The following is a 13,228-nucleotide window of genomic DNA, read 5'->3' on the forward strand; positions in this document are numbered from 1 at the left end:
GTCTCCACCAGTCACAGTGGAACTCATCACTGTGCTAAGAGAGGGTCTCCCATTGGGAATGTGGGAGTCAGTGACAATGCCTGCCAGGTAAGATGGTGTAGACCAGTACATTTAACTGTTGGCCAAGAGCTGTTTCTGGTCTGCACAGTGCTGGCCTATATTTCATTCGATAATTGTTAAAACTAATTGCCCTTTGGGAGGCCGAGGCGGGCGGATCACGAGGTCAGGAGATAGAGATCATCCTGGCTAACATGGTGAAACCCCATCTCTACTAAAAATACAAAAAAATTAGCTGGGCCTGGTGGTGGTCGCCTGTAGTCCCAGCTACTTGGGAGGCTGAGGCAGGAGAATGGCAGGAACCCAGGAGGCGGACCTTGCAGTGAGCTGAGATCACGCCACTGCACTCCAGCCTGGGCAACAGAGCAAGACTCCGTCTCAAAAAAAAAAAAAAAATTAATTGCCAATGTTTGTAAATAGGGAGATTTTTATAGAAATACTGATTTCCAGTTTTTCTTGACACATTTGGCACCAGTCGGCTGGAGCTCAGTGATGGCTGCTCCTTCAACTGGGTATGGGGTTTGCAGGTCACCACAGTCCTGCCCACTCCCCAAGACCTCTTGCAAATGCCTCATTTACTCATTTATTCACACAGTGAGGAATTCTCAGGGCTGAAGGAACCTGTTCAACTGGACCCTTGGTTTCTCTTCTAGACCATACGCTACATACCAGGACTCTAGAATTCTGTAACCATATAGACCTTGCCTGCTTCCAGGATGTGCCTGGGTCTCTTCTCAGGACTGTCTTTGGAAGGATGACAGCATTGCAGACAGGCATATTTTGCCTTGAAGCATGGCTGAGGCAATGGGATGTATGTATGGACAGAGCTTGGTCATGTGGGCTGTGATGTCCACATGCATGTGTACCAGGTCCCTCATGGTCCTTATGGGGCAGGAGCAGCCTACAGGCTGTGGCCCTGAAAATGTTAGGGGCTGGCCTGCCTATAGGCATTTGTGCAGACATTCCCAGTTTATACTCATCAAGGCAGACAGCTTATTTAAATGGGTGACATGGTTGCAGACAAACAACAAGGGAATGCATTTAGAATTGGCAAAAAGTGTAGTCACCAGGATCAGGGAATGTACTGGCACCTTCAATACTGGCTAAACTTTTCACCCATCTGCCAAGACAACCTCCCCTTTCTTGGCATTAGGCCAAGAATTAGACTTTCCCTTAGGTGTTAGAGAAAAGATGCTGATAGCTTTAAGACTGACTCTAACATGTTTTTATGAAGTCATAAAATGTTCTTTCACATCAATTCTAGATTTACACTTTAGGAAATTCCTCAGAGACATGGTGTGCATCCAAAATAATGTGCCATTAGGTTGAATGTCTCAAAGCTGATCTGCTAAACATATAAATATTTATGCTTTTCAGTATAATAATTAAAGCCACTCTTCTCATATCCTTGGGAAAAAAAACAACCAAATACTGGAGCTGGAGGCATGGATAAGGCATCTTCTCTCAAAACTAATACAAGGTGAAAGTGTGTGCTATGACTATTTGGTAAATAAAACTGGAGGCAATTTATTATCCATAGTTGCCTACTGAAACAATAAAATAAAAATAAATGAATAAAAGAAAAATTGGAAGCACTACCCGATAGCTTCTTCCTTTACTCAACAACTTCTCACTTTTGAGAATCTAGTTTATCTTCTGATTGGAAATTCTGGCTTTCTAGGCCAGGCATGGATCACTGAGGCAGAAGGATCACTTGAGCCTGGGAGGTTGAGGCCGCAGTGAGCCATGATTGTATCACTGCACTCCAGCTTGGGTGATAGAGTGAGACCTTTTCTCAAAAAAATTTTTTGCCTTTCTGTCCTTAGCATGTACATTTAAAAATAACTTAATATTTGGGGCAAGGTTTTGTGTTATCTTAGTTTTTGCTCAGTGTAACTAACCTTTCTGTATCTCTCATAATGAACGTGTTCTCTTTCTTGAGCATCAGTTAAAAAGCCAGTGCCCTCTGTCTTCTGAGGTGGGGCGGGCATTTGTATAAGCTGAGGCAAGAAGGCGGAAGCGTGTCATCCCTATGACCTTGCTTCTTCCTAGCCCTTTTCCCACACACAGCACTGCTCCTCTGTGCAAGGGAGTGGCGATGCTGCTCCTCTTCCTGCTCCTATCTCTTCCTTAGCTAATTGCTCATTTCCCCTCAGCTTGGAACCATCCACTCCTAAGCCAGGCTTGCACCTCCCACTGCCTTTGCTTAGGAAAGCATAATAATAACAAAACGACAATGACAGCAGCAGTCCTTGAAAAGGCATCTCCATTGTCATATTCATTTGTAGTTGTCCCTTCTCACTTTGAAGAAATGGCAGCTATGAAGAAAGGTCACCTTTCCATGCCTGTTTTTTAAATCTTTTCCATCCTATTTCAAGGCATTACTTTGCTATCAAAGTATCCTTTGCTGAACTTAATATTTTCAATACTGATGAAGCTTTCAAGGAAGAGTGGGCTGAATAAACTTGGAAACTCTCCTGGTGTGAACGAGCAATCTGCAGCATAACATTTTCAAAAATTAAATGCACTTGAAATGCACTCAAAAGCCTAACTGAGTAAAGTTGGTAAGAGCTGCAGCAAAGAGCATCTTTATGGAAGTCACGTGATCCACAAATTGCAGGAATACATTTTTGCAGCATTTGGTACACACTCCAACAGCTCGGGTTGATTAAAAGAAAATTTAATTTGCAATAATCAGCTGGTGACAAGGGGAGCATGAAATTATGTTGGTGCATTGGTTTTGCACTTTGTGGTATATTTCCTTGTAAATCAGGTATCTTTTAAATTTATCTTTAGGTTATAGAACATACAGCACAGCAAACTTTTTATTAAAAATTACTCTGCAGGGAGAGAGACAGTTAAATGTTAACCAAGCAAGCACTGTCTTCCTCCTGGCATCTAGCCCAAGGATAAGGCATAATTTAAGATGCTTTACTTCTTTGGGTCAAGTGACATGCCATGAATTTCTGAAGACAAATGGCACCTCTTAGCAAAACCTCTATAAGATACAAGATATATAGCAGTCTCTACTGGTGAGGGCTAACAATTCTTTTGACTTTCCCTTTTAAATGACCGCCCTTGCTCATGGTCTGGTTTCTAGGGGGACTTAGAAAGAAAAGGATTTTTCGTCACACGAATAAGCCTTATCCTCTCTACTAGTCATTCACAGCCTGTCATTAGCCTGTGGTCCTCTTCTAGAATGCAACTTGTATAACAGCACATATGGGAAGACTCCCTGTATTAGGGAGTGACATTTGCTAAGTTCTGGGCTAACATCTTCTAATTCTCTAGGGGAGAGGATTGTGGTTGAATGGGGTAGGGGACAAAGTAACATAAAGAAATAAGCACTGGCCCTAGAGAGAAGAGTCCCTCTCTGCATTGTCACAGACTCACTGTGGACTGCTGGGCAAGCTACCAAACCTCTGGGCCTCAGTTTCCTCATCTGTAACAAGATGAAGCTCATATAGCTAAGGTCCTTCCTACTTCTAGTATTGATGATTCTGTATGAGGGCTATCAAGGGGTCAAGCAGAGAAGCCAGCGGGCCGCTGGGGCAGAAGGTGACAGCTGAGCATTATTGGAGCTGCTGCCCCTGTGATTCACAGAACAAAGGCTGGGTGGTTCTGAGGGGAGGTAATACAATCCCAATGTTATTGAATGCTCAGATTCTAAAAAAAACTGTGATGCTTGTAACTGACATATTCCTTAAACATATAAATAATTTTTTGTAGGGTTCATATGGTAAAGAGAGATAAGTGGAATCATATTATAAATACAAGGGCTGACTTTGAAAAGTATGTCTTTGGTAGATTCCTTTATGAAGCTGAGAAAATGGTTGTAAAGGGAATAATTATTTCCAATTTATCTGTTACATAAATGTGGAACTATATGAACTGTGTTTTCTTGGAGCGAGGTACAGCTGTATTTTTTCTATATCAGGAGCAACAGCTTTATTGTTACCTTTTATCAGGCTGTACAATGAAAGCTAATTTTCCATCCTGGTTGCCTCATTGTGGCATCAAAATGCTGTGGCTCTTGGTTTGCAAACACATTTTCAAATGGCATATTTTCCATTACTATCATGTTCTTCTTAGAACTAGCAACTACCAGAAAGCAGAGAGCATACATACCTTAAATTAGCCCCAGGCTATTCTAGAAATTTTTAATGAATACATTTAAAATGCAGGCCTCAAAGACTGGATTTTTGTCCAGTGGGGTGAAAATCAGCACTTTCAAAATTATCATTACTTTTGGAATATCTAGGTTGTTTCCTTCCTCATATAATGTAGAAATGGATTTAAAATTTTGTTTCACGTGGCCTTACCATGTCTCACAAAAGCATCTTACCACCTAACCCTCGATTCCTGCAGCAGGCTCCAGGTACATACCTCCACATAGCACCTTTCTTCTCACAGTGAGGTTGACCTGCCCATTGCGGGCTGCGTGGTGCATGAGGTCGATGACATAGCGGTGAGTTTTGCCAGCTACTGGAATCCCATCAACATACACAAGCTCATCTCCTGGGTGAAGGCGGCCATCTCTGTCAGCTGAACCCATGGCAATGACGGCTCCAATCAAAATCTAGAGAAGCAGTGAGAAGGAAAGGACATTCACCTTTCAACCCTTTTTCCTTTTTTTTTTTTTTTTTTTTGAAACAGAGTCTCGCTTTGTTGCCCAGGCTGAAGTACAGTGGCCCAGTCTCAGCTCACTGCAAGCTCTGCCTCCCAGGTTCACGCCATCTTTTTCCTTTTTATATACAGTTATATAACTTGTGGAAGATTTGATTCTCACATTCCATCCCTTGCCCTCAAATCTGAGCATGCACTTGTAAAGTAAAAAATGAGATGTTGGAAAGATGCCCTTTCAACTCTTTCAAGTTGTTTAGTGCTAGAGATAAATATTTCGAACATGCTGCAGACTGCCATGAAGTTTTGGGGACACCTGCTTTCTGGCTCATCATAAATGACGAATACCCTTAAGGAAAATTCTAATCCCAAATAATCTGATGCTAATTGGCTGAAACAAGGTGAGGATTGAATGCTGGCTCCGTTTCACAATTTGTGTGGTCTTGGGTAAAGCTTCTTAAACTCTGTGAGCCTCAGTTTCTTCACTTGCAAAATAAGAAAAATAATAATCAGACCTACTTCATGGAGTTATTGGGAGAATTGGATGAAATAACTCATGTGAAGCATTTAACTTTTTTCACGGCACTTAACGAGGGACAAAAAGACTCAAGGGGAAACTAGCTGTTGCACATTTTTAAATTCTGACAAAGATTGAAAGTTTTCTTTTTCTTTGCTTTGAAAAGCTGGAGGGTAAGGAGAAAACAAAACAAAACAAAGCAAACTCATAGTTGGCTTTTTCTGGCCAGTTGACTTACTCAAAAAAATCTCAAACCTTCTCCAGATTTTTGTTCTATTCTTTTGAATACTTCCTCAGAGCACTGTCCTCTACGCAAAGGACATTCCCAGTTCTGCCTGTTCCCTGAAGTGCTTCTGCTGTTTGGGTGGCTACTGTGCCAGGAAGTGAGAAGGTACCCGTCTAGGAAATGTGGTTATTTTTATAATTCCCTGAACCAGGGACTGTGATGAAAGGCAACACATAAGTTTTCCCATGTCCCATTAGAGGCACTCAGTTTAGTGTGCATTAGCAGGGCTTTTTTCTTTCTCAGAGGAAAGAAAATAGTATTACATATTTTAATTTTGCTGTTTAACCTATAAACAATTTTTCAAACTCATGACCAATAGGTCCCCCTTTTCTTTTGCCAGTGGCTTAGCCACACAGCAGCTGATGGCAGTGGTTACCATTAGCCTGATGATACTACAGAGGCTATGTTTCATTTTAAATCCCTTGCTTCCAGATTGATTTCCTTCAGGCATAATAATTTCTTTCAAATCCCCTATCTGGATTCCAGCTAATTTGCAGAGTTGCTCCATCATGACCTTCGGGTTTGCATGTCTTCAGGCTTGGCAGCAGAACCATTCCTTTGTACTTAGTCTCACTGCTCAGTGTGGCCTGTTAACATGATAGCCAGATCTGAAGGCCTAGGACTTCTCAGGTATGTGCAAAGTTATAGTCTGAAGGGTGTCACAGACTTAGTCCATGGAATAGCTCTCTTTCTACATAGGAATGAAAATTTCCCACACTACTTCTGCTTTCCCTTTATTCCTGGGGAGTGAGGTAGGGTGAGAAATAGATTTGCTTCTGTGTGGAATATTAAGTGTTCTGACAAATGATTCATGATTGCTGTCACAGGACAGGCCTGACATCTCCTGCCTTAGACTGGCTGCACAGTGCAGTTCTTTCCCTGCAACTCACTGTAACCATTCACTACAGTCCAGAAGTTGGGTATGCTCTGATATTCTCCACTTTCCCTTCTTGTCATGCCAACCTGAATTTATGAGTTTCTTTATAAAGATGTTCCAATCTATTCTTCAAAAGGCTCAACCCACTATGGAGCACTTCAAAGATTTGGTAAGTGCTTTGTGCAAAAGCCAGTTAAAACAAATGTTTCTCCACTGTCCCATGAAAAGGTGCGTTTAGTTGGTTTGGCCTTAAGAAAATGCTTCAACCTTTAGCTTTCCGATACACTTTAGTGAGAGACTTTACAGCTAGTAATAGAGAAAGAAAATGGCTTGTGAACTTCTTGGCTGGTTAATAATCAATTTTAAGGTATAGCTCTGATTCTAACTGATGAAAGTAAAACACAAAATAGTGGTTACAACTGAGAGAGCCATAGCTGCTACTGGGCCCTATACAAAAGTAGTAAAGATGAAATTTCATATCAGAAAATTCCTCTCTTGCTGTAGGAGAACAGCAAGATATACAGCAACATTTACAGATACTCTCAACATTACAGTGTGTGCCAGCAGTTTAATATCATGTATTGAAAAACAGAGCCCAGTAAAAGATCTGCTTTTCTACCATATTGCTGTGATATGAAGTAGTCCCCTCATTAATTCATTTATTCAACAAATATTCATTGAGCCCAGGATACTTTTAGGTGCTGGAAATTCATCAGTGAACAATAAACAAAAATCACTACCCTATAGAGCTTCCATTCTAGTGGTCAATCATAAATATAATAAATGTGTAAATTATATAGGATGCCAGAAAGATGTACTACGGAAGAAATACGGTGGTGGAGATTGGTGTCAGTCATGTGGTCAAGGTAGTGCTAGAGTTGGTTAGAGTAGGCTTCTTATATATTTCTTTCTAAATAGGCAGTATATTCAATTACCCCTTCAATTGAATATCTAATAAATAGCATATTCACTATAACACAAGTATAAATTATATAGTATTACATAATTATTATATGTATATATTATTATATAGTTACATTATATAATGTGTCCTTAGCTGTGTTTCAAAAAAAGGTTGCCATACTGTTAAATAAAGTTGAATTGAGCTGAGCATGGTGTGCCGTGTGGTTGCTAGTGGTGCCTGCCCATTATAGCGGTATTGTACAGTTACATTTGCTCCATCCATCAGGAGCTGCAGCCTTTGCTGGGCAGAGGCTGACCGCTTGCACCGTCACTGCTTCCAGCTCTCCTGCCGCTGTGCTCCTTAGCCTTTGGCGTTTGGCACCTTTGTGCATTATATTTCACTGCTGACACAGAGATAGCTCGATATATCTCTCTATTCTGAGAAAAAAACAACTTTTTTTCATTTACTTCCAATATGATTTGTACCCTTGACACATTCTATTATTTCCCCTTTGCCACCGTAGGGACTGGATAATCTATGATTGTTATCTTGCACTGTAACTCATATTGGTTTCCCAATGCATACATTCTCATGTTTGCTTAAGCTCTTGCGAACATGCCTCAGGATATCTGACCCTTTAAGTCAGTAGTTCTCAAACTTTTGGATGCATAGGAATCACCGGGTGAGCTTATTAAAACAGTTCTGGACCCACCCCATGAGAGTCTGATGCTGCAGGCCTGGGAGGGGCCTGAGATTCTGCAGGTTTAACAAGCTCCCAGGAGTTGAATGCTGCTGGTCCTCAGATCAATCACCCTTTGATAGCAAGGCTCTGATTCTTCTCACTTCCCAATAGCCACAGGATCTGTGGTCTCACTGATCACGTCCCAAGTTGGCTGAGCACAAGACCTGAGCTCCCTGACCCATCACAGTAGCTGCTTTCTAGTTCTGCTAAGACACCTATTCCCCTTACCACTGGTGCTGGGATCAGGATCCCTTACTTACCAGGTCACACCCTTTTAGTCTTGCTGACCCCTGGCCCACTGGCCAGTGAACCTTCCAGCCAACTCTAGCCTTGCCCCATTCATTACCTCCCTCTAGCCCAGGGGGATTCTTCAGCCTCAGCTGACCCTTCAGTTCCACTATTCAGTTTTCTCTTCTCTGCCCCCTTGGAGGAGGGTTTTTTTGTTTGTTTGTTTGTTTGTTTTTCCCTATCCCCATTGTTTTGGCCCTGAAGGGAGAGCTTTGTGGCAAAACAGAGCAAGAAAGAACTTCTCCATGAACAACTGATCTGTGGCCCTATCTTTTCAATTGCCTTCTCTAAAACCCCAAAGAAACAAAACAATTCTACTTTATCTCTCGCTGTGAGGGCACAGAACAAAACAGAACATTTGATGTGAAATAACAGCAATTCACATTCAAGTGGCTGCGACGCCAGTAAGTCAGGGGAAAAACTCACACTAAAAAGAAAAAAAAAACAACAAGTAAGACACACACAAACCCAAAACCACCTTTCCAGGCCTTTTGATCGCTTTCATTCTTTCCTGCACTGCCCGATGTTAGCCTAAGCCCAGTAGTATCTGCTCTGTAGTATCTGTAGCCTGGGACAACTTGCCACTATGGCGAGCAGATTTCAGGCTCTTTCCTTCTGAAACTCCTCCAACCAGTGCGCACCACACTCCTGTGCCAAAGACTAGGTCTGTCGTCGTCTGTCTTTGAATGGCTTTTCTCCAATGCAGTGTTTTCCAGATCTCTCCCTCTTGATGCCTTTCCATCTCCTCAGCTCACAGCTGGAAATCCCATTTTTGTTCCTTTCTGGCAACTTTTCACTTCTTTCTATTTCTATTGTTATTTAACTGTGAAAAGTATTTCCTCTTGCAGGAAAAATGCCCGTATGCTTTGTCTGAGCAGGAGTCCTGCTGTTCATTATTTGCTGAAAGCCGTGCTGTTGTGTTTAATGTGCACCCTGGGATGTCAATACCGTTTCGTATATATGGAGGCAGAAACCCATTTGATGTACTTTATGAGACCTCCTTTAGTTGGGACCAAATCACCTTACATGCCTCTCCCTTTGTAGCTCACCAGCAACTAAATGAGGCTAGCACATTTTGTTTGTTATCTCTGGACTTAGAATGTGGAAAAGCTGGAAGGAAAGGCTTATGGGAGATCTTTACAGTTTCACTCTCCCGGACGGGGTCATTCTGAGATTCAATATTCTGGTTTTCAGGACTAATTTTTTGGCTTTGTTTGTTTTGGAGAGACTTAGGCTGCTACTTTATGGCTTAAATGTCAAAATTGTTAACTTGCAGCATGAGTATGTCTTAAATCATTCAAATGAAGGAATAAACCAGAATAAATCTAAGTAAACACAACAGGATAACCAGCAATCCATGTAATCTGAGGAGGCTTATCATAAATACTTGATGACTGCCCACTGGAGGGGAGAAAGGATTCAGGAATGCAAAGCCAATATTCAGAAGTGATAGGAACCTGGGAACTTGTGTACAAACCAGGCAGAAAGATGTCCTGAGGCTGGGTGGTGATCATGGCTGCATTCACACATCTGAGCTTCATTTTGAACAGGACATCTTCCATTCTGGTAACAATTCTATTGCTTCTGCACCAGGCAAAGTCCACCAAGGCCACTCTCCTCTTGAGCCAGCCAAGACTATTCCCTCCCTGTGACTCAGTCATGCAATCCCTTCTGCTTTTGGAGGAGGAGGGGAGCGGTTGAAGATAATATCTACAGAATGGGGTGCTGGCTTCCCCCCAAAGCAGACAAAGCATGAGCCAAGGGGTCCAATAAATTCAGAATTTCATTTTGTAAAGACTCTATTAAAGTAAGCATCATAGAAAGAATTAGAAACTTTGTTGCTTTGCCTAATATTTATTGTATAGTTTAATGTTATTTGTATTTCTTAATGGGAGAAAGGACCTGATAATCTTTTCTGTGCTTAGGTTAGGTTTTGTAATTATCTGGCCCTGGTTGAAGGCTCAATTGGCATAAAATATTCATCTTTCCAATGTCTTTTAATTCAGTCCTCTGGGTTGGGTACTGGGATGGGAATCTCAAAGATAGTAGCTTTAAAGAGTAGCACAGGCATACAGGAGTTTTGGGAACTGCAGCCAGGCTCAGTCTAAAAGGGGCCATTGCTTAGTTCCAGCCAGTTGTTGTCATGGAGAAAGGCAAGCTCAATGTTGCTAAATTTAATTTTCAAGAGAAGATGAAAATCCGTTTTTCAAAAGATGAAATTAATTGGCGCTCAACAATTGTAAAATACTGGGGGGACTAAACAAAACATGCTATAGGGCCGCCAGGACGCTATCTCTGTTTCTGGGACTAGGCCACTTTAATTCTACAGAGCCTGTAGAACTTAGAGGCCTCAGAAAATATAAACTCCAGATCCTTACTTGTTCTGAGAAGCTCAGGTGACAGTTTTGACTTGGTGGAAAAAATACAGTCTTCAATTCCATTTAATAAATATTTACCGTACCAGGCTAGGCTTGGAAGACATAAACACCATTAAATTACAGTCCTTGCCTTTGAGGAGCTCAGAGATTAGTAAAAGGGGGAAAAAAGAGCACATGAGTCAGTGTATTCCGGAACAAACAGAGAGCTCATCTTTCTGGTGGAAACCCCTTAGGTTGGTAAGTTTGAAGTATTATGTTAGTATAAGTGCAATGGATTCTAGATGGATTTACCCTTAAATGTCCTGTAATTGTTTCAGCTAGTGCTCAGTGTCCCACAGAAGTGATACAAAAATTGCCTTAAAGTTGTATTTTATTTTGAGCATGGTTTCATTTTGTTTCATTCATTTGATATCTTTTAAGCACATGGCTTTGCCATAAATAATTTGGTCTCAGCCCAAAGTGAAGTCTGGCCATTCTCCCTGGTTTCTGAAAGGTAACCTCGAAACCCTTGGAATTAGGAGTGTCTTTGTCATTCATGGTGAGCCCCTTTGACCATACCTGATGGTTTATGCTAAGGAGATGACTCAGGATGGGGCCAGCCTCACCAATAATCTTAGGGTAGGGGCTGACCATACCCGAAAGACCAGCATTGTAATTAGAGGGTTGCGTCTTTGAGCCACATGATATCAGCCTGGCCTCTGGGGAAGAAAGGGGGCTGAAGATTGAGGTCATCCTTGTGGGCAATGGTTCAATCAATCATGCCCATGTAACAAAACACTGGGATAAAAACCCTGGACACCAAAGCTTGGGTGAGCATCCCTGGCTGGCAATCCTCTCTGCATGAATGCTGGAGGGTAACAAGTCCTTAAGGGTGATGGAAGTGTCACATTTGGAACCCTTCCAGACTTTATCCTGTGCATCTCTTCTTTTGGATGGTTCTAATTTTTATCCTTTCACTACAATCAAACCATAATCATAAGTACAGCACTTTCTTGAGTTCTGAGTTGTTCTAGTGAATTATTGGACCTGAGGAAAGCTGTGAGCACAGGACAGTTCTCTGGGTGGCCTTGGACTCACCCAATTTTTTCCCCTTTTTCTCTTGTAGTTCTCAAGAATAACTATAGGTGCTAGGAACACAACATCTTGAGATAAAGAGGGGCTAGCTGGAACAGCCTGTGTTTTGTTCCAGTGCCCCCTAGAAACAGGATGTCCTTCAGTGCTTGAGTCCAGTGTGACATACTTCTCCAGGGTAGAAAACCCACAGTAGGCTGCTTTTTGGGGCCCCTCAGCTGAGGTGCAAGTGTGAGTGGAGACTCCATCTGTCCTAGGCAGCTTTCCTGAGCCTTGGGGAACTTGCTCTTCATGAATCCTTGGCTTCTACTGTCACTTGCTGCCTCCCTGTAAGTGATAAATCCACTTCATGTAGCCTGGTGTGTGGGTGGGTGTTCTGTCTCAACAGACACAGATAAGTTGGCAACCAGTGCACGGCGAACCTACTACATGGTGGGGCCCCCAGATTCAGAGCTAGTGTTTAAAGTTGGGGTGGTCTGTGGAGACTGTTCCCTTAGACTCTGACATTTGGCAAACTTATTTCAGCAGATGCCAGGAGTCTTGGGCAGAGGTGGCAGTCTGAAGACTGTGACCTTAACCTCGAGTTTGGCTCACTCTGGATAATGACACATTTTTCAATTATGGAGTACTCATGTTGGAAAAAAAGGGTAAGACAAAGTCCTTGCTTAGGAGAAATTTAAAATCCTGCTGATTAAACAAAATCGGCAGACACATGAACAATCCTGAAGGAAGCCAAGCTGTTTAAATATCCTGCGGAGGTCAGGAGGTTCTATAGCATAAATCAGTGCGTTAAATGCTTACAGATATGAAGGGACTTGAGAATGTTTTCAGTTCTCTCTATTATAAAACAAGGTAAGTTATAGAGGGCAGGGAGGCTGGAGGGCTGACTCAGTCACCTAGGATCCCTGGTAATCTCAGAATCGGAGATGGGGGAGAGTAAACAAAGCTGTGAATGGGAGTAAAACACAGCCAAGAGTTCCTTTTCCTTGTGACATGAGATTCTTAATTGAGTCTCTGAATAAATTTAAGTCTGAAGTTACTTGAGCCCTGTATTTTACCTCAGCATTTTCCCTCCTCTCAAAGCACCAAGAAAAATCTGGCCAATCCTCCTTGGCAAAAGCACCTTCACGTCTTCTTTGGCAGCTGGGAAGTTAGTGACATTCTGGTTGACTGTTGCCAAATTTCATCCCCAGGAATTCGGAAATAAGTGTTTTTTTCCTGGAGAGCCCTCATCCTTGGAGTATAAGCTCAGCTTCCTGGGGTTTTCTGTAGAAAGGGACCTCATCAATCATCTAGTTCAACTCCTCCCGCAGGGCAGAGGAAGCGCCTCAGGGTTCCTGCCAGGTTCCCATTGCTTGCTTGAATACCTCTTGTGGGAAGGAGCCCACTCTTCACCCAGGCAATCTACTTTACTCTGAGACAGTTTTAACTGTTTCAGATTCCTCTCATTTATTAGATTAACTTTTTTCTCCTGAAGATTTCTGC

The 13,228-nt window shown here is 42.2% G+C and overlaps 1 protein-coding gene across 14 annotated transcripts in view; it reads right to left on the reverse strand.

The window, feature by feature from the left end:
• Nucleotides 1–13,228, reverse strand: part of MAGI2 (membrane associated guanylate kinase, WW and PDZ domain containing 2) — a 1,443,575-nt gene that overhangs the window by 146,172 nt on the left and 1,284,175 nt on the right. For all 14 annotated transcript variants that reach the window (XR_004672522.3, XM_063605943.1, XM_063605940.1 and 11 more), the window contains one exon: nt 4,444–4,636. Coding sequence is in view for 13 of the 14 variants with exons in the window: in XM_063605943.1 (XP_063462013.1) it covers nt 4,444–4,636 (193 nt within the window). In the remaining variant the exon portion in view is untranslated. The remainder of the gene's footprint in view (nt 1–4,443; nt 4,637–13,228) is intronic.

Source organism: Pan paniscus, chromosome 6 (assembly GCF_029289425.2).
Source record: "Pan paniscus chromosome 6, NHGRI_mPanPan1-v2.0_pri, whole genome shotgun sequence".
Taxonomy (NCBI): domain Eukaryota; kingdom Metazoa; phylum Chordata; class Mammalia; order Primates; family Hominidae; genus Pan; species Pan paniscus.